At 41.1% G+C, this 23,596-nt stretch overlaps 1 protein-coding gene across 3 annotated transcripts in view; it reads right to left on the bottom strand.

Annotated features, from left to right (window-relative positions):
- Positions 1-23,596, bottom strand: part of TENM2 (teneurin transmembrane protein 2) — a 483,546-nt gene that overhangs the window by 23,725 nt on the left and 436,225 nt on the right. For all 3 annotated transcript variants that reach the window (XM_041397945.1, XM_041397946.1, XM_041397947.1), the window contains 8 exons: positions 18,240-18,450; positions 14,218-14,337; positions 12,003-12,264; positions 11,030-11,297; positions 9,733-9,876; positions 7,985-8,234; positions 5,020-5,040; positions 933-1,165 (listed from right to left, as the gene is read on the bottom strand). In XM_041397945.1, the coding sequence (XP_041253879.1) occupies positions 933-1,165; positions 5,020-5,040; positions 7,985-8,234; positions 9,733-9,876; positions 11,030-11,297; positions 12,003-12,264; positions 14,218-14,337; positions 18,240-18,450 (1,509 nt within the window). The remainder of the gene's footprint in view (positions 1-932; positions 1,166-5,019; positions 5,041-7,984; positions 8,235-9,732; positions 9,877-11,029; positions 11,298-12,002; positions 12,265-14,217; positions 14,338-18,239; positions 18,451-23,596) is intronic.

Below are 23,596 nucleotides of genomic sequence, written 5' to 3'. Positions count from 1 at the left end.
GGGTTGCCAGCCTATAAAAAAAGGGAAGGTTCAATGCCTGTCACACTGCGAGTCCTTAGAGAGGAAAGGCACAGAATGGAAGGGTGCTCCCTTGGAGGAACAGAGGGATGCTGCTGCCTCTTGGGAAGAAGGGCAGCCTTTTTCTCACTCGCCTTTCCTGCTTTGATTTAGTGCACTGCCTTATCCATTTCTCAGGCTGAAAATAAAATATTGATCTAAAAAAATTCCTGTCCTCAGATGGTTGCAGTGCTCATCCCACTGGGCAGCGAGAGAAGATACAGCTTCACATTTTTAATTTCTATGTGTTAACTGAAACTACTTCCTACACAAAGAAACTGGAATTTCCATTTCTGTGTACCTTTATGATCATCTAGTTATTTTCAGACACTGAAAAAACCCAAAGATGTTTGAAACACATGGCAATACACCTGATTAATTCTTCCTTACAATGAAGATGAAACAATAGGAAAATAAAAAGCTTAAAAAGAAACACATCCCCAAACCTCTATATCATCTTGAAAACTTTTTGTCAGAAATTAGAAACTAGAAAGGGCAAAAATCCTTTTATTTTTTTCTCTGACTCTGAGGAAAAAGGAGATAGATGGAGGAAAACTCAGAGAAAAGCCACAGCAAGCAATTTCTCTCCCCAAAGACTGTATCTCAAACAGTAATCAGTTTCCCAGTTCACACGCTGGCTTCTTGGAGTGAGCAGTACCCTGCTAATTTGTGTTCTGTTCTCCTTTTGCAGCACTCAGAGCCGGGGTAATAAAGTTTGCTTTAACTAAACAAAGCACGAACACTTGCCAATCCACTGTAATTAAAGCCCAGAATAAAAATCACCGAGCAAGGAGTGATTTAATTGCCAGATAATTATTTCCACATCCAGCCTAGCTGCACGCAGTCATTCTCTCCAGCTTCTTTTCCTCCTTTACCTCGCGGGCTCATTAAGGTGGCGTCCACTGCCTTCCCTCCATCCCCACATCTGGCTTCGTCAAAGGGCAGGCACTGCTCTCCTGTCCCTGCCACCACTTCAGAGTTACCAGCAAGGTCCTTCGTGCCCGTGAGGGACTTGACTTTGTAAATCCGTCGGCTATTGGTGTCCGACACGTAGAGGGAGCCTGAAACAGGGTCCACGGCCAGATAGTATTTATGAGCAGGATTGTTGCTTTAGAGAAAAAGAGAGCATAAAACAGAAACAGCTGAGCAGTCTAGAAACTTCACAGGCTTTCAGAGCTTGGATACTCATCAGGCACAGAAAGATCTGGAGAGAAAGTCTGACACCTTTGTACAGAGGTGAGGTCTGAAGGACCATCACCTGAGGACCTGACTTGATTAGGGCCTGGTCAGTGTTCAGAGGGATTGTAATGTTAAATCTCACTCATCCTTCTATACTGAACCTTGCACAGCAGAGCCCAATAAGCCAGAGCTGCACAGCAGTCTTTCCTCTTGATCTCTTTAGCCCTTTAGATCTGCTCCAGGTCAATTCTCTTCGGCTTATCTGTTTCCCCCCTCCCGCTCCCTTGTTTAACTTCCTTTGGAAGCAGGAGTCATAGGAGTAGGATCAAAGAATCAGCTTCTGAGTTACTTAGATTACGCCACAAGATTTGTGAGGTCTTGTATAAATAGGAGGCAGAGGCATAACAAATTTATTTCTAAAGCAAATTTGTTCTCATTCATTCTTATCGAGAATCTCATTTACAGCAGACGAAGTTGGTTATGTAACTAAAACCAGAGACCCCAAGTGTCTGACTTTAACTCCAAACCTTCTGTTATTGAAAAACTGGTCCTCAGTTTGTGATTGGAATGGGCGCTCATATGGAAAGCTACTTCTCTTCTGAAATATATATTTTTTGACAGCTTGTCACATTTTGGAACTACTTTAGCAAATCATCTGCAAATTGAGAAATGTCAATCTTCACAATATATATACATTCACACACACAGAACTGCGGTGCAGAAATATTTTCAAAATCTTGCCTGGCTAGTTTTACTTAGTTTATTTGGATTTTAAGCATGATGTGAATTTTCCAGCCTTTGGAGCCTATGGGTGAGTGTAAATAAGGTCAATGGTGGTTTCAAAGCATAGAAGACAAATGAAGACGGGAAGAAAAAAAATGAAGGTTACTTACCAGTAACCAGAGATATTTGCCTCCAAATATCCACACTCCTAGTTTCATGTGGCAAAAGTGCCCATCTCCAAGAGTGAGGATACACAGAGGTAAGCTATGATGGACATAAGCCATTTCTTGAGCAGAATCGCTGAAACTATAATAAAGCCACTTTCGGCAGATGGATCCATCAGCACACCAGGATAACTGTGGTCATGTGGCCATGACCAGATTTGGAGGAATGAGGAGGCCCCAAAGTACCACTTTCTACAGTTATTTTCCTCAATGCCAGTCTTTGACATGCCATGGGTTTAGGTCAATAATGGTTTGTTCTAAGACTGTAGAAAGTAGGAAGGAGATTGGTTGGATTGCATTTCAGTAGGCAGAGGCAATACCATCTGCTGAAGTCTAGGAGTGTAGAAATTAGAGATGAAGAAATACAATAAACAAAAAAAAAATACTTGGCAGGTTTATTTCATGCATGGATCTCAGAGTACTTTAAAAAGATGGGTGTAGCACCCATTTTACAGAGGAGGAAACTGAGGCACAGAGAGGTTAAGTGGTGTAGACAAAGTTATGCAGGGAAACTAGTGACATGCTTGAGATTAGAGGACAATCTCATTATTCCCCAAGTTTGTCTCCTTATCTTCAGCAGCAGACTGCACCTCTCCACTACATCCTTATCACATTCCTTCTCATCCCTCCAAAATAATGCTCAACTCTCTTTGCAACATAGAAAAATAATTCTTTCCACTTTAGAGATTCCTCCAGTCTCTCAGGTATCTGAGCCATACAAACACCTGCACGTTTGTCATTGCTTCCAAACTCTGCTCTGCTCCCCCACCATGCTTTCCCCTTGCACTGAAGAACACACTGCTGTGGCACTGCTGCTGTGCTGTACCTCACAAACACACCCAGACTTAGCCCAAGGCTGCCCTGCAGCTGGTGCCTTTGGCATGGCCCTTCTCAAACAAGGCACAGCCCCCAGCCTGGCCAAATTGGCACCCGAGGCAGGCACAGCCAGGAGCTGGGCACAGGCTGGAGCTGGGCACAGACACTGCTGCTTGCTCCTGGAAGGGAGGGTCCTGCTGGACTCAGTGCTGAGAGCTGCTCACACGGTGCCCAGGGGAGCAGCAGCCACCCTGCAGGAATGGAAGGGTCTCTCTTGTTTTACACAAGATTTTGCCAGGCTGTGCCCACCCCTGCTTTCCCTTTGCCCTCAGCCAGCCCTAGGTGTGCCTAGGATGGGATAAGACATGAGTCAGGGTAAAGAGCAATGGCAGAACATGGGATATGGGAATATTCCCTCTCTTCTCCTGCAGTCATGGTGCATCTGTGGAGCTCACCCTGCCTTTCTTCTCTGGAATCTCTCCAGGGCAGTTGTGCCAGGGGTCAGTCACAAGCTTCAGTTCCAGATCAGAGAGCAGCTCACTGGGGCTGCAGACCTGTTGCATACTCCTCCCCTCTTTCCTGAACTAGGTCAGGGAACAGATAGTGGAAAACTTGAAGCAAATTTTTGAGGGAATCTGACAGAAAATGACTGCTGCAGGGTAACGTGCACTCATTGTGCTCCCAAAGAATCAATGAGACTATTACCTCAAACAGGGATTTGTTTTATAAATGAGTACTCAATATTCCTCAAACTGGCATTGGAGCAATTAAAGACCTCTGCCTCTCTTTTCTCCACACCATTGCAATCTTTCACTTGAATTATAGGAGGCCAAGGATTGCAACTTGCTTTAAAAGATTTTCCATGGCATTCAGTGTTGCTCAGAGGCCTCTGCAAATAATGTCTGTGCCTCCAGTCCCCAAGTGAATGTGTGGTCACCACCACCTGCAGCCTCACTGCTCTGAGAGAGCCTGGGGCCAGGCATCAAGTGCAGCTCATTCTCCCTGTTCCTCTCACAGGTGCATCAAATTCTTTTTCAACAGCAGCTTTTCTTTAAGGTTAACCAAAAGAGAAGCTGTCCAGAGCAAATCTCTAAGCAGATGAAAAACTAACTCGGCTTAGTTGAAGCAAATGAGGAGCCTCCAGCATCACCAATAATCATTAGCAAATTGTGAACGAATTCACCCAGATAAGAATACTTAGGGGTGTTACTATGCCAAAATATATTGTTAAGAGGAAATGATCCTGTTTAGTCCAGACCATCTATTCCATCAACTTGTATCACAGAAATGGAAAGTATGGTTTTAAAGGGTAATGCACAGGACACTATGAAACAGTTTACAAGAGCTCTGCTTGTTCTTGCCCTTGATTTTCTCCAGGGTGAAGATGCTCCCTGTCCCAGGTGTGGCATGACAGGAGGCACAAGTGTTTCCTATGCTGCAGCCATCCACAAGACCTAGTGCTCTCCTCCTGACATCCAGGAAGGTTATGCCTCCCTCCTGAATCTCACAGTGACTGCTTTAAGTGGTTGCACACAGCCAGCCCCACAGGTTGGCTCTTAAATGTGTTTGAAAAAAGAAATATAAACTAAATTATGGCAAAAGACAGCAGGTTCAGAAAATCATTAATGACCAGAAAATTAGTTTTTGACCTATATGCAGTCATTAGTGTTTTTGTGAACCTTTCTGGCATTTGTGAAAATGCTGTTGTAGTTTACCTTGACCATTTAGACCAATTATAGACAGCAGGGAGAGGTGTTTATCTAGAAGTTAGCTTGGGGTTCATTATACTTGCATTCTACTAGAAATTTCTAATTACTGTCAGGACTTATTGGCTGCTTTTTGACTGCATTTCGTAATTGCTAATGCTTATCATATTCATAACACACAATTAGCACATAAAAATGTTTCTATATATGGTACATGAAGAACATAACATTACACAAGAAGCACAACACAAAAAGCAAACACAATGAAGCAAACAAACCATATCAAATTATATGGGAAAGAGCTCATGTCTTACCTATGTTTAAACTCTTTATTTCTTTATAGAAAGGGAACAGAAGAAAAAAGAACAAACAGTTAGCTGAAGAATAGATGGTAAAGCAAACATAGTATTTGTTTTATTTTACAAAAGGACACGAGAGAAGATATCTCTTTTCAGCACTAGCCTTAGCTTAGTTTACAGATGAAGAGTGACTGGGAGGGATAGAGCTGCAAGCTAATTTCCTATAGAATACCCCTGCCCCCACCCCCCTCCCCGCATATTTAGGAAACTTTCTGAACCACTGAAAGAATTTTCCCATGGAAATATGTGTAGCTTGGGGGCTAGGAGTGAGAGAAACAGGCAGTTCTCTGAATACAGAACTGGGCAGGGGGAAGCAATGGTTTTGGATATTGTCTGCCAGTTGGAGGCAACCTCTTTAATCAAAACAGTTTTCCAACAGGCTATTTCTAGACATATTTTTACTATGCAGTTTATTTTTCTCTCCTCCTACTCACTAAAAGAATGGCTTAAAGCAAGTTTGGATGCTCCTTGGTATCTGTTTAAGCCTATCAGAACCAATGTTAGGATAAAAAAGCCCCTTCTAAGTGAGCAGTAAGGTACTGTACAATGGGAGATAAACAGCATTAAGTGATCCACAGCTTACTGCCCAGCCACAAAGCCAAAGGAAAAGTGCTCTCTACTTCCCACAAGAAAATGAACACATTGTCCACTCACACAGCATTTCACTGTGTTGATGTAATTTCCATGTAGGAATATGCACTGAACAGAGCAAGGAGGTTTGTGACTCCTGAGCTGCACCACTCCAGGCACAGCCCCAGCTTGCAGCCCCATGTGCAGTGCTGGGGCCCAAATTCCTGCTGGCCATTCCAACCAGGCACCTTCACAAAGGACAGCGTGAAGGAAATGTGCACACTGGGGTATTCTGACATATAAAGGCACTCAATATTTATAGGGGCTCATGAGAAACCAAAATGACATCTGCTGTGAAGTCTAAACAAAGAGATGTATTTGGTTTGTAATACCTGTGGATGTGCTGACTGCAACATAATCCAAACTACTTGATATGAGCTGAAGACTCTGCTCTCATTCACACTTAAATGGCTCAAATCTTCAAACTCTTACCCATGTAACTCATGCAGGTTTCAAGATGAGCAGTGAATCACAATTACTGCTATAGATTATGTTTGCTGGAATGGACCTTAATTCCCTTTAGAGGAAGAGGGGTAAAAGACATCATAATGTAATCCTAAAGTCTGCAAATCCTAAAAATTTGTATGTCAAGTCCTTTGTAGCTGTCCAACAGCACTGACAATGCAGCAGCTTCATTGTTAATTGCTTCTAGTTATAAGAGAAGCTAAAGAAACTATGCTATGGAAAACAGACTTTCATAAAGGAGAAAGTGGACAACAGCAGGTAAAAATCCATCTTCTATTTCTTTACTGATGTCCTTTCCAATTTTCCCTCACACATGACGAAAACCCAAGTTCCCTTCAATCTCTCTCACAGACAGAGGAAGCAAAGTACTCACAGTGATATTGTTGTAAATTTTGAGGCAACATTTTCAAACACAAGGTGGGCTAGGAAACTGTCACTGGCTGATATTGGTGAGTGACGTGCATAAAAATGCATTATGAGAAATATCCTAATCTGAAAATGTTTCTCCTCACCTATAAAGCTGTAGTCCTATTTACTAGAAAGCTAAAAAGATCTGAGGAACTTAGAATAAAATAATTAACATATTCTGTATAATGCAGAGTTATAGTGCATATTGGTATAAATATTTATAGCAGGTCACACTTCCATGCCAGCTACCTTCTGTGGTTTAAACTGAGATGCTAGCAGAAAGCACTGGATGATCCATGACTTTAAAAAAAAAAATATATAATGAGGCAGCCTGATGGTGTATGAGGTAGGTGTCAGAGAGTGATTTCAGAGTTGAATTGGCCTGAATCAGATCTCTTTTCTTTTCTATAGAATCAGAATTCACAATAGTGACATCAACAGAATGACATGAATGGAAGAGAGGTGTAAAATAGAGCTAGGCCTCCTATTCTTAAACAGTCCAATCATTTTGCACTTTTTCCCACTAATTAGAAACTAAATGTGGAAGCAGAGGAATTGGTTATTGGTCATATCATTAAAAAAAAAACTTGTGACCTAAATTCACTCAATGGACTTTGCAGTTATATCCAATTTCCAGGAGCACCAATGCTGCTGCCTGAGTGGGCTCCAGGAGGGGCAGCAGACAGACACGGCATGCTACTTTTCCTCATTTTCCTGCAAATACTCAGTAGTGCTGTAAGTATAAGGTCCAGTTACATGAGTTTGGGTTTGAAGCAATAGCTCTTGCCTCTCCTGGAAAAATGAAAAAAGGAGATGGAACAGAAATGGGTGAAGTGGTACATTCTACACTCATGCCTTCCCTATTAAGTGATCAAATCTTAAGGTTGGAGCAGGGCACAGGACAGGAGGAAAGAGTTAAAATCTTAAAAAGAGTTCTGATGATGCAGAATGAATCTGAATGTCAACCTGAACTGTACTTGTGAACCTACAGAAACAGACACAAGCATGGAGAAGAAATGTCAAAGAGGATCTCAAAACCACTGGCAGGAGAAGCTTCCCTCTGACCTCATGAGATTGCTACACCTCTACTGTGGCTCAGTACCTAAGGGCAATCAGTTCTAGACTTTTCAAACAAAACTACAAGATGCACTGAGGGAGGACTGAATCAGTGATTACTAACGAGACAGAAAGAGATGCTTTGTACTTTCTGTACAAGTTAATTCCTACTCTTAAGTCCTTTACTTTAGTCACTGCTCGGGTAAGGTACAGACTTTGAACTATGCATTTCTGTGCCCCATTTCTCCACTGGAATTTAAATAAGTTGAAAGTGACAATGTTTTTCAAAATTATAAGAAGTAATGGTAAAGGCTGATTTGAGCACAGGCTCCAGAAGCGAAGTGCTGAGGTGAAGCCTTACCTCAGCTCCAGTATGCTCGTGACATTCCTGGAGGGGAAGATACGCCGGATATAGTTAAAATCCCCAACAAAGAGACTTCCATCAATACCCACTGCCAGTGCCACAGGGGCCAAGAGCTTATTTCCTTCTGCCAGGCCATTGCAGCTCGGACAGGATATGCTTCTGCGGCGCCCGTTCCCCATAATGCTGGTTATCACAGCTGGCTGCTGAGTGAGAAACTGATTTTCTCCGTTGCCTTTGTGCAATATACCTAAGGACAGAGAGGAGAAGAAGTGGTTATTACCACTGTTCATTGCAGGGGACTTGAGGACTTGTTTTCTTTTCAACAGCTGCTTTTAAGGACTGTACATTGAAATGACTCTTGCGTTCGGCTTTTCAATGGTGCAAAAAGAGCAGAAAGATTTTGCAGCAGTAAAAATAAAGATGTAATGAAGATTCAGTGTTAAAACCCACACACATACACACCCACAGACCCAAACCTACACTCAGAGACCTTTGGTATTCGTTATGAAAGAAAATCCTGCCACACAGCTCTGGCCTGGGACTGTGGTTTAGATGGTTTCTGAGTGGGTGGAGAAGAGCAGCTCCTTATTTGTGCCTCACTCCAGTTTCCTCTATCATTTTTGTTTGGAATTCTGTGCCAACCTTACTGTTCTCTTTCCTCCTCTCAGTCTTTCACACTTTTTTAATGGAAAATGAAAAATGAGAAATGAAGGAACCAGAGAAAATGATAGCTCAGAAAATGAAAAGATAGAAGGAAGATCAAACTCCCAGAAGGGCTGCTAAGGATCAATGATAAAAGGCAAGAGGGAAGCTGGTGGTACAGATCTCTATTAGACTTCAAGAAAATACCTTCAAGATAGAATTTATCTTCAAAATATTTGTTCAAAGAGCAGACCCCTGCTCCAAGAAGGAAGTGGATTTTCTGACAGTGTGACCATATTCTGTGTCATCAAAAACTGTGGAAATCTGGCTGGAAACTTTCAGCCTTGTGTTCTTGTGGGAATGAAGTTGTATGATCCTAACATAACTGGCTCCCCACTGGTGGCAACATTCTCTGCTGGCATGCACCAGCCAAATGTAGATCCACTGCCCAGCACTGGAAGTGAGTTCAAATAGCCTGATCTTGCCAATTCTGAACAATACTTCAGATTTATTAAGTAGAAATACGTTTTGTTATTTGGTAATGAGCAGCAGGAAGGCTGCAAATGACACTTTGCAGGGAAAAAATAAAATGTATTCTGAGCATTCAGCTCCCAAAGAGTTGTTAGTAAAATACAAAGATCACGAAGATTCAGCTTAGGATATGGGAAGACAAAAAAAAGTGAGGAAAAAACAAATGGGTGATTAATGAGAAAGACAAAGGAGACTCAGTATCTTGTCCCAGACTCATACTCCTTGTAAACTCCATCTCAGGTTAGGGGCAAAAGGAGCTCAAGCAAAAGGAACCAGGAACAGATGTGGTTAACATGAGAAAAACAGGGAAGACAGAAAGATATTACAGGGGAATAAATGAAAAACAGAATAGAGGATAAAGATTAGGACTTTAAGAAATTCAGCCTGTCCAGAACAGTAAAAAAATATGTTAAAATTCTACAGAAATTTTCTGACAACAGAAATATGCCTCATACCTTAGTGAGCTACAGATGAAATAAAAAGAGTGGAGAAATCACATTTTTGGGAGTGTAAGTATAGTGCAAATAAAAACTCCAAGTAGGACAGCAAACACATGGAATGAACTAACTCACCACTCTTGACATTAAGTACATGATGTTTATCCAGAGACCATCCTCCTAAGTTTGAGGGATCCAGTTCAAATCCTTGCAGCAGTGCTGTCCTCTTCTCCCATAAAATGAGACTGGGGCAAGTCTCATATTCAAACCCCACAGACACTGAAATGAAATAAAATCTAATATACTTGCTGAAAAAACACTGAATTAAATGTCCAGAGCACATTCAAGTCATCAAGTATTCCAGTCCCCCAGCCCCCTCAAGAAGATGGAGTGATTATATTCCTCACTTTTATTCTACAATATTATATTCAGATCTTTGACTAGACACAAATTTGAAACTTCATTCACATGTACTCTGCAGGGATCTGATCACTTCTATTTTAATAGCTCACACTGGGAAGTGATGGGTTTGCTGAGAGGAGAGTGAGAAATAAAATTTTTAAAATATAGTAACATTTTATTAAATAATTAAAAATATCAGATAGCAGGACAAGATAAATTCTTAATTTGCCAGATGTTCACAGCATTTATTTAGCACATTCATTTTACATATTACATACCAAAGGGCAGTGAAAACTTCGTGTGCATTTAAGCACAATTACACCGTAAGCATTACACAGGAAAGCAATATCCCATGCAATAACATAAGAAAGAAAAACTACAGCAAAAAAGAATTTAGAAAATATAGAAAATAATTAAGATTTTAAAAAAAAGCTGCTCTTTCCATACTGGCACAGCTCTGATGCTCATTTTTAACACTGCTGTATTAAAATTATTCAGACAGTCAATGAAAACTGAAAAATATTATGATGATCACTCTTCTTCCCACCCACTAAAACCAAGCTAACTAAAAATAGCTGTAGAACTACAAGACTGAACAGCATTAGAGGAACAGCATTTTCATTTCAATGTGTTATGCCACAAGAGACTACAATAAGGGTATGTGTGAAAACCCAAATGCACTGCAGACTGCCAGCCAGTCCAGCATGAGGACCATTTTATAAGTAAAGAAAATAAAATTGTAATGATGGATTAGGTTTCCCCTAAGTTCCTGTGGCCAGTTTTTCCTATTGCTTGGTCTAAAACTTCTAAGTCAGGTACTGAGCAGGAAACCCAGGCATGTTGATGGAGTTTAGACCTTCTGAACATGATCTTGAATGTGTAAAAGAACCGTAATACAAAGATAAATTGTGTCAGGGAGACAAGAACTGTTCAGTCTACATGTGCTCCTCCATAAGGAAGTTTGCAGTTTTCTTATTTAGAATTGTAGGTGTTGCTTGGAAAGTTTTGGAGCTTGTATATGCTGACTTACCTACAGCATCTGACAACCCATAAACCTTCTGACCATAGGCATCAGTTTTGTCCCAGATGAATGTATATGCCAAGTTGGGAGATGCCTGAAATGATTTTTGGAACAAATGCCCTTCAACTGCTACCATCAAATGAACTTTGATCAGATTGAGTGGCACAAGTGTCTGAGTCATGATGATCTTCAGTAAGGATTTGTATCCAGCAGTGCGGGAGCTCAGGTAGCTGAGCTTTATACTAGAGCCAGGGATCTCGATTTCTTCATGAAGAACCTGGGAAGGAAAGAGATCACACACTTTACATTAATGTTTTGGTTTTTTTGGTTTTTTTTAAATGTATCACCTTGTGTATTCTTATGAGCTTATGTCTTTTTCTTACTGGGAGTAGATGTCCTCAAACCAACACAGTTCAGCTGACATTTCTGACAAATAATTATTTGGTGTCTGGATACACATCTTTTTAAGAGCCCACTGGTGGCAAAAGGGCAAATAAGCACAAACATTTTTACTGCAAGTTATATGCAAGGGAAAATCCCTTTCATAAGAAATATCATAGGAACCCCCAACTTCCACTAACAGTATAAAGCCTAACTGCATACAGCAGTGAAAAAATAGCACCAGTAGAGTTTGCCCTTGTCCTAAGTAAGAAATAAGGAAACAGTCTGTGGTCAGCACCACATGCCAAGCCTTTGCAAAATTCTCTTGAAACACCTAAGCTGGCAACTGAAATACACAGATATACTTGATATGTTGTATGATAATGGGAGGGTGCAAGGTGATCAAAGATAAATGTGTCTGGGGGACATAAACCTGGGATGCCTCCTGCAGCCCTCATTAGAAAACCTGGTACCTGTCAGAACCAATGCAGTCTGCAGAGACATTTGCTGTAGCAATTGCAGGGGACCCGTGGCGGCCCTGTGCTCAGAACTGTCACCTGACCATTGATTTCTGCACCCTTTTCACTCACACTGTTCTTACCTGGGTCTCTGGCACAATGGGATTGCGGCTGGGAGCGTCACTAAAGAAAGTTGAAAGTGGTGATGAAATGATGACTGGGTCAGGACGGACAAACCCACTGAGATCACAGCTGGGAATGGAGTTCTCCTCTGTCTTCATCACAAGTGTGTCCATGGCATAGAAGCTGTTCCATGGCAGCCACACTGTCCTTTCCTGGCTCATAAACGGGGCCCGTTCAAAGTGCAGAGTCAGGGACGCTCCACCATTTGCAACCAAGTCAAACCTAGAAAAGTGTGGCCTTTAGAAGTGACAAGACTGAGTAATTCCAGTAATCACATTCCTGGCTAATGAGACAGCTACAGAGGCATACCAGCAGTCATGGGTATTTGTCTGGTTTTGCCTGGGATAGAGTTAATTTTCTTCCTAGTAGCTGGCAGAGCGCTGAGCTTTGGATTCAGGATATAATGTGATAACACAGAGATGCTTTTGTTATAGCAGAGCAATGCCTACATAGAGTTAGGGCCTTTCCTCCTCCTCCTCACCCCATCCCACCAGGGAGCAGAATGAGAGCCAGGAGGGGACACGGCTGGGATAGCTGACCCCAACTGAACTGAGGGATATCCCAGATCATACAGTGCTACTATCATTATATAAACTAGGGGAAAAGGTGCTCAGAACCTGGCTGGGAATTAATTTATCTTTCTGTTATTTTCGTTTTTTCCACAGTTTTTATAATTATTATTCCAGTTATTAAACTGTTTTTATCTCAGTGCAAGATTTTTCTTACTTTTACCCTTGTGATTCTCTCCCCACATCACCAGAGGTGGGGAGAATGAGCAGACCATGATTATGTTTTAAATGTCATGGTTCCAGTGATCAATAACGGGATGTGAACCTCTGGCAGCTAAACAGCTGAAAACCAGCCAAGACAAGCAATGATTTGAAGTCACTTGGACAAAGCTCATTCCGATAAAATTATAAATTCTGTATTAAATAATTAAAAAAATACCCAACAAACAAACCATCACATTTATTATCACAAGTCACCTTTATATAGAAAGAGCAGAGAAGCCAAGTGCATTCTGAGCTGGACACTGAATTATCCCTTTCCTAAAAGATCCTGTCCATCAAACATAAAATGGGACACATGGCAGTAAGAGAGCAATAATGAGAGGTGCTCTACAAGTAAGAATTCTTGTCCCCAAGATAACTGATCTATCATTTTCCAGAGAAATTAGGTGTTTACTCCCAACCCCCTACACAATCACAGCAGTAATGTGGAGCTGCACAGGCATTTCAAACCTGGTTTAAATGAGAAGTGCTTCCAGGTTGTTCTGACAACAGAAAGAGGCATCAGCTCTATGTTAATGCTGGCAATGTAACAAATTACTCAATGATGTCAATAATCTATGCAGATTTAAATATAGTTCAGCTCACCATTTACTGCCATTTTAAACCACCGAAATCAACATTATACTTTTGTAATAACAGATTAATATTCTGGAAAGTATGGAACTTAAATACTCCCTATAATTCAGTTGACTCCTATTAATTATATCAATTCCATTGTTTTTATGCAAGACCAATATAAAATGGCAAATGTTTACAATGCCTGTGTCAGATAAATTGTTTTAGTTACCAGAGCCAGTAAACCAGATAAACCATGACACAATGACTTTTGTTTATCTGAATTTGTGTGCATTTCAAATAAGCTGATACAAGGGGGGGAAAAGCACTTTTTTGCACAGCAGGAAATTGTCTAAATATATTCAATTAGAATCTTTTGATTACATTCTACCCTGAAGAAACTCAAAAAAGAGTGTATCTTCAAAAGCAAAGAGAAGCAGAAGGGAAATTTTAACAAAATATACTGTTCTATAATGATTCTTTCTTTTTTTCCTGGAAGTGTTAGCCTGCTCTGTATTTTAAAATAAAATATTTCTTGTCTCAGCTGGATATTGCTGTCACCCACAAATGTTTTCATAGATACAGAGCAATTTATTTGAAAGGAGTCTGCCTGCTAACACGTCATTATCAGAAGTCAGCCTGTTCCTATTTACATGCAGTTAGTATTCAAAATGCCGCGTGAAAAATTACTTTTGTGTTTACTTAATAGCTCTTTGCCCTGGGAGGAAGGCAATGCCTGGTAGCACATGGCTCCATTAGATCACACCATCTGTTAATCAGCAAAGACACTCCCCAGCACCCAGGGGCTCAGTGGAGCAGGGACACTCACGTGCCATCCTGGCGAGTGATGGTGTAGCCGTACTTTGGATACTTGACAAACGACACGTTGACCCCAACCAGAGGAGTCCCATCTGTAGTCACCACTTGGCCTCTTATGAGAGACACAAGACTGGAAAGGAAAGAGAATTAAAGGCATTAAAGCTAATTACAAAGGGAGGTTATGTCATTTATAATCGAAGTAGTGGAACACCTGTACCTCATTTTCTCTAAATACAGTTAACACCAAAGGTTTTTAGAATACTGAGGGACCACAATATTGCCCAGCTCCCTCTATACACCTAAATCAAGAAAATGCTTGTTTATGCAGTGGAAGTGCACACAGAATGGCAGTCAGTGTTTTTCTTGCCTAACAAGGGTTTGCCTCATTGTCTAACGAGGCTTTGCAGAGTGCAAAGCTCCCTCCCATTCATTCAGCCAGGCCAAAGCTGTGCCCCTGCAGCCACACTGAAAGTCCAGAACTCCCTGCAGGCTACAGCACACACCCGTGGGTCCCTGCCACACCTGACAAACGTGGTGCAATGCCACATCTCTGTTTTGTATCACCAATTCTTCACGTTCACATTCCCTCATCTTAGGGAATGACTGATACCTGTGCACTGCATTCCAGCCTGCTTTGGAACTCTTGCTTGCACTTTGCCAAGAGGAGGATTTGGTTTGAAGTCCAGCTTTACACACAGGCAAGACAAAGCATTTCTTTGGCCAGCAGGATAAGCAGCTTTGTTTAACCTAAGGGAAATGAAGATGAGCTATTTCTCTAAGAGGCACAGTCAGTTTTTTCTCTTTGGCAAGTGCTCTGCTGCTGCTAAGTGCACAGCAGGCACAAAGTGCTGCTGCTCCCAGCTGGAGAGGAGTTTCCAGCCCCTGGCTCCTTTCCCTTCCATCTTCCTTGAGCCCTGAGAGAAGCAGACTGGGGAGGGGGAAGCTGTTTGGTAAAAGGGCAATGGAAAAGGAAAAGCTCTTTATAGATGGCTTCCATTGCTACACTGGAAATGTGAAAACTGGAGAAGGTGAAAACAGGGAGAAAACAGAGGGTGAAAACAGAGAGTGAAGTCCTCTTAACCCATAATCTCAGGGATTGTAAAATTGCACTTTGCTGTAGTCATGGGTGAAAAGATTTATATATTCACCAGTCTGTGCCTCCAGCATGAGCCTCCAGCTCTGCTCTGCTGACAGAAGGGAATGAAGAGCCTTTCCCAGCAGGACTGGGGCTGCTCCCAGAGCTCAGCAGGCTCCAGGCACAGCACCCTGAACCAGGCATGTCTGAGCTGGACAGGGGGATTAGCCTGGGCTCAGCTTGCCTGGACACTGACAAATGGTGCTGGGCTCTGGGGGGCCCTGGCACAGGACAGCTCCTCCCATCAGTCACACCAGGCATGGTCTGCAGCTCTTTTCTGCCCACTCTGAGGTGTTCAGGGGCTGTCAGGTACATTTCTAACTGTATTATATTGGCTATTTAACAGCTATTTCCTCGTATTTTTATTCCAAACAGGGTGCATATTTTCTTCAGTACTACATTAAAAAAATCTAATGAATAAAACCGAGCCATTTATGTTACTTTTCTTTTAGGACTTTCAAGTGCTTCTTGACCTGTCAGGTCAATTTTTAATTTGCTAAATCAACATTTTGTAAAAGAATATGGAATTTAATAGAAATTGAAACCTGTTGAGAAAAATCTGCTTGGGAACACATTGGACCAAGAAAATTGTCTTGGCGTTATTCATTTTACTTGAATTATTTTATGTGACAAACACACAGAAATAGTTGCAGGAAAAAAGTCACTCAAGCTTCTCTAGGGAAACTGTGCAGAAAGTAGATTTAGAAAGAAATTGTCAGATGGCAGAAGAAAACTAATAATGCCCATGACTTAATTTTTTCTACCTTCAATTTTAATATTTTAGGAAATAATTTGAATTAAAATATTTTGGTCAATAATATTAATTTTTATTTCTAAAATTCTAAATAAGGACCACAATGGATATTAGAATAAGCTAAAATGTAGCTAAAATACGGATCTATAAGCAGTAATGTTTTGACCAATAGTCACACATATGATCACCTTCACCTTTCTTTGGTAAACTTTTAAAAGTGTAACAGAAAAATTGAACTAATACAGGAATTATATATATATATATTTTTACCAAGGAATTTAAATGTGTAAAAACACATAGCTTTTTTTTCCCCCTGAAAGCATCATTTAATCTTCTTTCTGCACAGAAAAAAAAAAAAAAAGATTTACCTATTTTAGCAATCAATAAATTTTGTTATTTATTCCTTTAGCAGAGTAGGAAATAACTTTTTTTTTCTTAAACTAAGACTGGAAAACAAATCCCAAACCATTATTTTGTCCCACTTTTTCATGTCTTTCAATGGAATGACAGACTGAGCTAAGCAAACAGCTTACAACCACAGGAGCTACTTTTTGAGACAATGGCAGCTACAGTATATGGAAAAGTTGGGAGTTCAACTTTGTGGCACTTTAAAAAGAAAAACCCATCAGTTCTAAAACTTACAATTCGACACTATACATTAGATTTGCCTAAAATTGGCACCAAAAATAGCAGCTGAGCTATACAATTATTAGAAGTATATATACCTCAAAACTGAGAGGTGAAGCCCAATTTTAACATCATTAATAGGTCATTTGCAAAGATATGTTAAAATCTGCAGTGTAGCTCAGAGGAATAAAACAGAACTAAGAGTCCTACCATGAGGAACATTAAAAAATTATAGAAATCTAAAGTTTCCAATGAGTTCTTTTGTTTTTAAAGGAGCCTCAGGATTGAAATGCTCAGCTCCTGTATAGTTTAGAGCACTAATTCTTAGAACCATAGAATGGCTTTGAAGGGACCTTAAAGATCATTTTGTTCCAACCCCCTGCCATGGGCAGGGTCATTTTCCACTAGACCAGGCTGCTCCAATACCCATCCAACCTGGCCTTGAACACTTCCAGGATTAAAAAATGTGAAAGCAGAACAATTTTTTTTCTGTTTTTTTTTTAACAACTCCATGTCTGTATGCATGGAGTAGTTTACAGAATAGCATAAAATCAATATTACATAGGGTAGGAACCAACAGGGGTTTCCTGATGGAACATGGAAATGATTGTGTGCAGCATGGGGGTGAGTACAATGGGGACCTGCCTGGTGTATCCAGAAACATTATGATCCTCTTTTCACAGACAAATATTTAGGGACATGCTCTACATCACCCACTAAGCCTGTAATGGGATCCTGACTGAGAAAACAGTTTCCTGTAATGAAGGGCAATCCTTTGGGTGTTGTCTCAAATGAAGCTCTTTCTTCAGTTTTAACTTTAGTGATATGAACATAAATAATATACTCATCAATTTCTTAGTATCTTTCCATGGAGACCTATTTGTATAATATTGATAAATACCAATCTTCTTGTAAGCATACAATGGCATCAAATATTAATTAATGATGTGCTGACTTTTAGATTAATTGCAAATATATAATTAACAGTCTTAGAAAACATGCCCAGAAAAAGAAAAAAAGAAGAAAAAGAAAACCTAGTCAGGTGGATCAATGCTACAAGTAAAATAGTTTTATGTAAGAAATAAATAATAAAACTCCATAAATCAATGGATTTTAAAAATTATTTGAAATGCTATTCCATTATTGAAATTTGTGCTAATGGCAGTACACTAAAAATTAACTGGAAGCTAGTTAGTGTTTTCCCTTTCTCTAGACTGCAGTTTTTATAAAATATAAACCTCAGAAGCTCCTACTCAGTGGAAGAAACCTTCTTCTGGGCGTTGCCAGACTATTGAAATGCTAATAAAGCTCTGTTATAAAATAAAGACCATATCATAAACTGCACCAGCATGGCCTCAGCATGATCAATGCCTGAGATGAAGCACCTGCAAGCAGCAGCTCTGTTAAACCACAAACAGAATCATTGGCAGAAATCTTCCCATGCAATGAACAGGTTTTCAAACCAGGACAGGTGTCACGTTCCCAGCTGCTACCTGCTGTTGAAGGGCTTTCTCACCTGCTGTTGAAGGGGTTCTCCCCAGGGATGATGTGGGTGCTGTCCTTCCCCACGAGCAGCTTGATGCGGTCGTAGAAGGACCTGACGGCGGCGGCCCCGGCGTGGCTCTGCTGGATGATGTCCAGCGGGTCCCGCGAGCCCCGGCACAGCAGGCTGTTCTGGCACGTGGCCTGCAGGCAGCAGTCAGGGTCCAGGCAGTCCACCAGGCCATCTGAAAGGTAACAGGCACCACTGAGATCCAGCACGGAGCTGTGGAGCAGTAATAGCCATGGAAAGCTTAAGGCACTGGGAAGAATGGTTGAAGTTCACTCTTCATACCATCTCCATGCCCCAAACCTGGTAATTCAGTCAACAGTGCCATGAGGATGAGGCTTTTGAGCACACTGCTTAAAAACCACTGCAATTAATGTAAACCAGGGTTAGATGAGGATACATACAAGAAATCTGATAAGGGCTGAAATTAGGCAAAAGGAAGTGGAAGCAATAAAGGATTTCTGTTTAAGTTATTTGCGTTTTTTTTTTAATTGAGAATTATGCTGTTTGATTTTATTTGTTCTATTTGAGGAGCTAAGAGGTGATGGGGATGCCAAAGGTATCATTAGCTAAGTAAAACACAAATTACACTGTAGCCATTTTGGCAGTTCCCAGGGAAGTACTGCTGGAACTCCCATCTCCCTTGGATACCTGGCTCACAACTTGCGTGCATGATTGGATAAGGAAAGATCAGTCACAAAGTTGGTGGGTTCAGTCATCATATTACAGATTAGGTTATCTATCAAGAATATTTTTTATGGTGCATTTTTAAGGAAAAAAAAAAGGAGAGAATTTTTACACCAGAAATTAAAAGGGAATCAAGGGGAAGATCAACCTGTATACTTAAATAAATAACACTTTTAGCACATACAGTAATGATTCTATCATCATTTCTTCATTTGGTATCATTATTTAACTCAAACATGTATCTCTCAATGGAGTTCTACTATGATTTAGAAATTGTTAACCATTTGCTTTGAAATATTATAATCTCTAACAATTTACAAACATTTGTTCATCTACTCTGGCAAGAATCAAGAGTTCAATCTGCAATCTACTTATGTCTGTAAAACTTCCCAAGGTGTATCAATCTGATTTTTGAATACAAATATGGCCTGGGCATGCATTCAAAATCATACACAAGAGAGAGCATTCCAGTACAGAAGCAGACAAAAGTACCTAGATTAAGATCATGACTCATGCATTTTCAGGATTTTCCACTGGACAACAGAGCAGCAAAGTAACTAGAAAAATAACTGGAAAAACAACAACCTAAAGGACAAGAAACAATCTAAAACTACAAAAAAATTCTTATTTTACAATTAGCCTTTTATTTTCAACCCATTTTGTGTGCCTGAAATGACTGTGCCTGACCTGATTTAAAAACAGAATTGCCAAGTTATGCTGACAATGTTTCATTCAGGCCTCTAAGGAGATTTAAGTCAGACAAACTACCTTGTTGTGAGAGCTATATGTTGCTTTAAGGTCACTCGCCTATTCACATTAAGAGCTCCATTCATCTTGAAATTCTCTCCAACAAGGCTGCAGGATCTTTCTGTTTTGCTGCAGCTAATTTTCTCCCCTCTTTATATAATGGTTCTGAGGACATCATTAGCTTCAGGGTATAACTCAAGGCAGTTTTCTATTAAGCTCTGAGAATTCCTCAGCTTCTCCCCCAGTCTGTGGCACCTCAGCTATGAACAGAGCTTTGCCCACTGTTAAGTCCACTCAGTTCTCAGATGACCACCAGGCAAGGAAATCCTATCAACACACTAGAAGTAACAGAGGCACACCACAGGATATAAATTTCTCCCTCTGACAAATTTACATTTACCTATTCGAGCTGCATCATATTTTGGCCATACCTGTTATTAGAGGTAAGCAAAAGTTCTGCCTGTAATGACCTCATCATGCAGCCGATTATGGGATGCTGTAGCCAAACACTTGTGATGACACCATGAACTTGGAATGGGTATATCAATCCCTCAGGCTCATGTGAATCACATCTTTATGCTCACGAGCCCCCTCGGATATTGTCTGACATTGCAATCTTCAGTAAATTACCCTGCCACTGCCAATCTCACCGTTATCTCACAAACAATCAAGCAGGCAATCAAACTGCTCTGAATTGCCAGTTCAGGACCTGGGAGGCTGGAAACATCTCCATTCAACAGCAGGGAAAAACCTGCCTGTGATTCCTTCCATGTAAGAAGGTTTTGCTGCAGTTCTGCAGTCAGTTTGCTGCAGTTGTGAAGCAAACTCAGATGCTTTCAGATGCTTATAACAATATTTAGAAAAGAAAGGCATAGAGCATAACACAATTTACTTTTTCTAACATTATTACTTATATGGCTATATTCTCCTGTAGTAATTTATCCTCAGATGGCAAGAGTCAGGATTTAGGATATTTTCACCTCATGTGAACTAGCTGATCCAGCTTGTTTCAACAGCAGCAGCGAGCTCTGGGTCTGTTCAGCACACACAGCCAGGCCCTGGGCACTGCTGCTCGGTATCAAAGGCTTAGACACCACTGTGCTGCTCACATCCACAGCTGCTGCTCTTATTGACTTTGCTGCTCTGAAATCTCTTCTTCCATGCATGAAAGAGTAGTGGCTACTGTCAGAATATATCTGCTTTTAGCCCACGTTTGCCTAATTTGCTATCTGGACTATTATCACAGAATGGCTGAGATTGGCAAGGACCTCTGGAGGTGATCAGGCCCAGCCCCCTGCTCAAGCAAGGCTACCAGATGCTGGCTGCCAAGGTTGCCCACACAGCTTTTGAAATGTCTTCAAGGATGGAAACTCCACTGCCTCACTGGGCACCCTGCTTCACCGCTCAGTCACTGGACAAAGAAGTGACACAAGTGACATTTGTGCCTGGGGTTGTTCCTCCTCAGGTGCAGGACCTTGCACTTCATGAGCTTTCTCTCAGCCCATTTCCCCAGCCATATTGTACTGTTATATATGAAGGAAATTGTTACAGAATCATTTTATTTGCATTAGACTCAGCTGATTAAAACCAGAGCTAGGAAAAAAAGTATCTTCTGTAAAAGAAAATTCTGCTATTAACATAAATTTTAATTAGAATTCAGTACTGTGGGTTTTAATATATATTTCAGAGCTTGTCATCCTCCAAATGTCCTCAGGTATGCTGAATTATTTATATGGTTAATTCAATGACAAACCCTCATCACTTGCCTCACCAAAATACCTCTGCTTTTCATGGTACACACAGCTGAGTTTCAAGTGGGCAGTGACCTCTCTGATACTCTGCATGCTAAAGGGAGGAGACTGGAGAGGAAGTTAAGATGGTGCTGAACCTCCTCCAACAATTTGAGACCAACACAAGTCCTGACTTGGCCTTAACTGAGATGAAAGAAATAGGAAATTTTGATCTGATTTAAACTGGCAGCACAGGATTAGCTCTCCATTGCTGTTTGTGGTTTTTCTGAATTCCCAGATCTTTTCAGAAATGAAATAAGTGACATGGCATCCCTCTTGAAGAGTTCACTTGGCTAATGGATCCACACATTTCTCAACTTTCTGTAAACTGCTCCACAAGCTTTTTGGCAGACTTCACTACACAGCATAGAGAAAACTTCAAAGAAATACTTGAAAGTAGATTAACCTACTCATGCATGTCATATTTATCACTGCCTTATTATTGTGTTCCTCTTGACCATCATTAGAAGGACTAAAAAAGCTCTCAGGAGGAACAGTGATATATTTTACCACATTATTGTTCTAATGTGTTTAAAACCTGTCAGCATCAGTGTTCCAGTGTCACTGAATATATTTCTCACCATGTCCAGGTTACTGGATTGCAGAGCTAGAAAGGTGCTACACCTTTCTGCAGAAAGTTGATGCTTGAGCTATTGGGGTTTTTAAATCCCAATGAGTAAATGATCTACAGTTTCCACGGTTCTTCCAATACTTGCAGGTTGTGCTTCGTGTTCAATTCACGATGCACATCAAAATGAGTGAACTTTGACCTGACATCCAACTTGCTCAGCCAATGCTTTCTGTACCCAGCAAGGGACAATTCTGCTTCCAACCCAAAACTCCTGAGCCCACGCTCAGCAGAGGGCATCCTTACACTTCACTAGCTGCAGGAGCTGGGGACTTTCAGAGCCTAATTCCTGGAAATTTTTCTTTTTCCAATAAACATTTCAGACTGATGATTAAAATGGAGGTGGGGAGGGGGGGAACAGCAGCTACTACAAACCCTGAGGGCAAAAGGGTCTTTGATCACTCTAAGGGCAAATTAGTTAATTTATCATGAACCGATTTTAATTATGTGCAGTATTAATATACCCAAGGTGAAAGAATTAGAGATGCTCTATCAGATTATCAAAAGAGTAGGCCTTCTCTGCCAACACAGAAATATATTAATTGAGCTCTAAAACTGCATGCAAAACTGCTTCCACAGGCAGGCTATGCCACAGCCCAGTATATCTTATTACCAGGAAGTTTATCTAATATTTAACCCAATTTTTCACACTTTTGTAGCTTGATCTAATTACTGTTATCTATGTTGGCGTGTATCATTCAAACTAATTCCTCAGAAGTTCCTGGTGCTCACAAGAAAGGGAATGCTTCCATTCCTGCTCCAGCCCTGTAAAGACTCTCTGTATCTCTACCAGGATATTCATTCCAACACTGGCTTTTGTATCTAACTGTGAGCACAACAGAGTATTTTTGTAACCCAAACTGCCTTTCAGGACAAGCTGGATTGTAAATCCCAAGTTGTGGTAAATGTAGAATGAACCTGGAGATTGGTTGTGCCTGTGAATACCCAAAACCCTTCCCAATGAGGTTTTAAAATACCCTGGAGGATGACAGTGGTGAAGCACCCACCCCACTTCCCAGGCCCACTCAGGATCCCTGTGCTGCTGGAGCTCAGGCAGGCAGGAAAAGCCTCATTCTTGAGGGCAGCAGCTGCAGGAACCCACTGCAGGTGTGGCTCCAGCCTGGGGGTCCCTCAGAACCTGTGGATAATCAATGCTCCAACTCCAAACCACTCCTTGCACAGAGCCAGGCTGACCCAAAGGTCTGCAAGGTGAGAACAATGTTTGCCCAGCTCCAGTGCACATGGACACCTACAGGGATGCTGGTGCCTTCTCAAACCACGGAATTTGCAGGCTCTGAGTTCCTTGCTTTCCTTTCTCCCCCGTTGTGAGAGTGAGTTATTGCAGACCACATCCCGAGAGGGACAGGGAGGGATAAGCTGGCTAATGTGTATGAAGGTGACTGGAGGCTGACACGGAGCTGTAACACAATCACACACAAGCACACTCATTAGCTCTTGTCAAAATTTGAGTG

This window comes from Onychostruthus taczanowskii, unplaced genomic scaffold (genome assembly GCF_017590055.1).
Source record: "Onychostruthus taczanowskii isolate IOZ18803 unplaced genomic scaffold, ASM1759005v1 scaffold14, whole genome shotgun sequence".
Classification (NCBI taxonomy): Eukaryota; Metazoa; Chordata; class Aves; order Passeriformes; family Passeridae; genus Onychostruthus; species Onychostruthus taczanowskii.
Note: the sequence above shows the minus strand (reverse complement) of the source record. Positions and strands in the feature narration are given on the sequence as shown.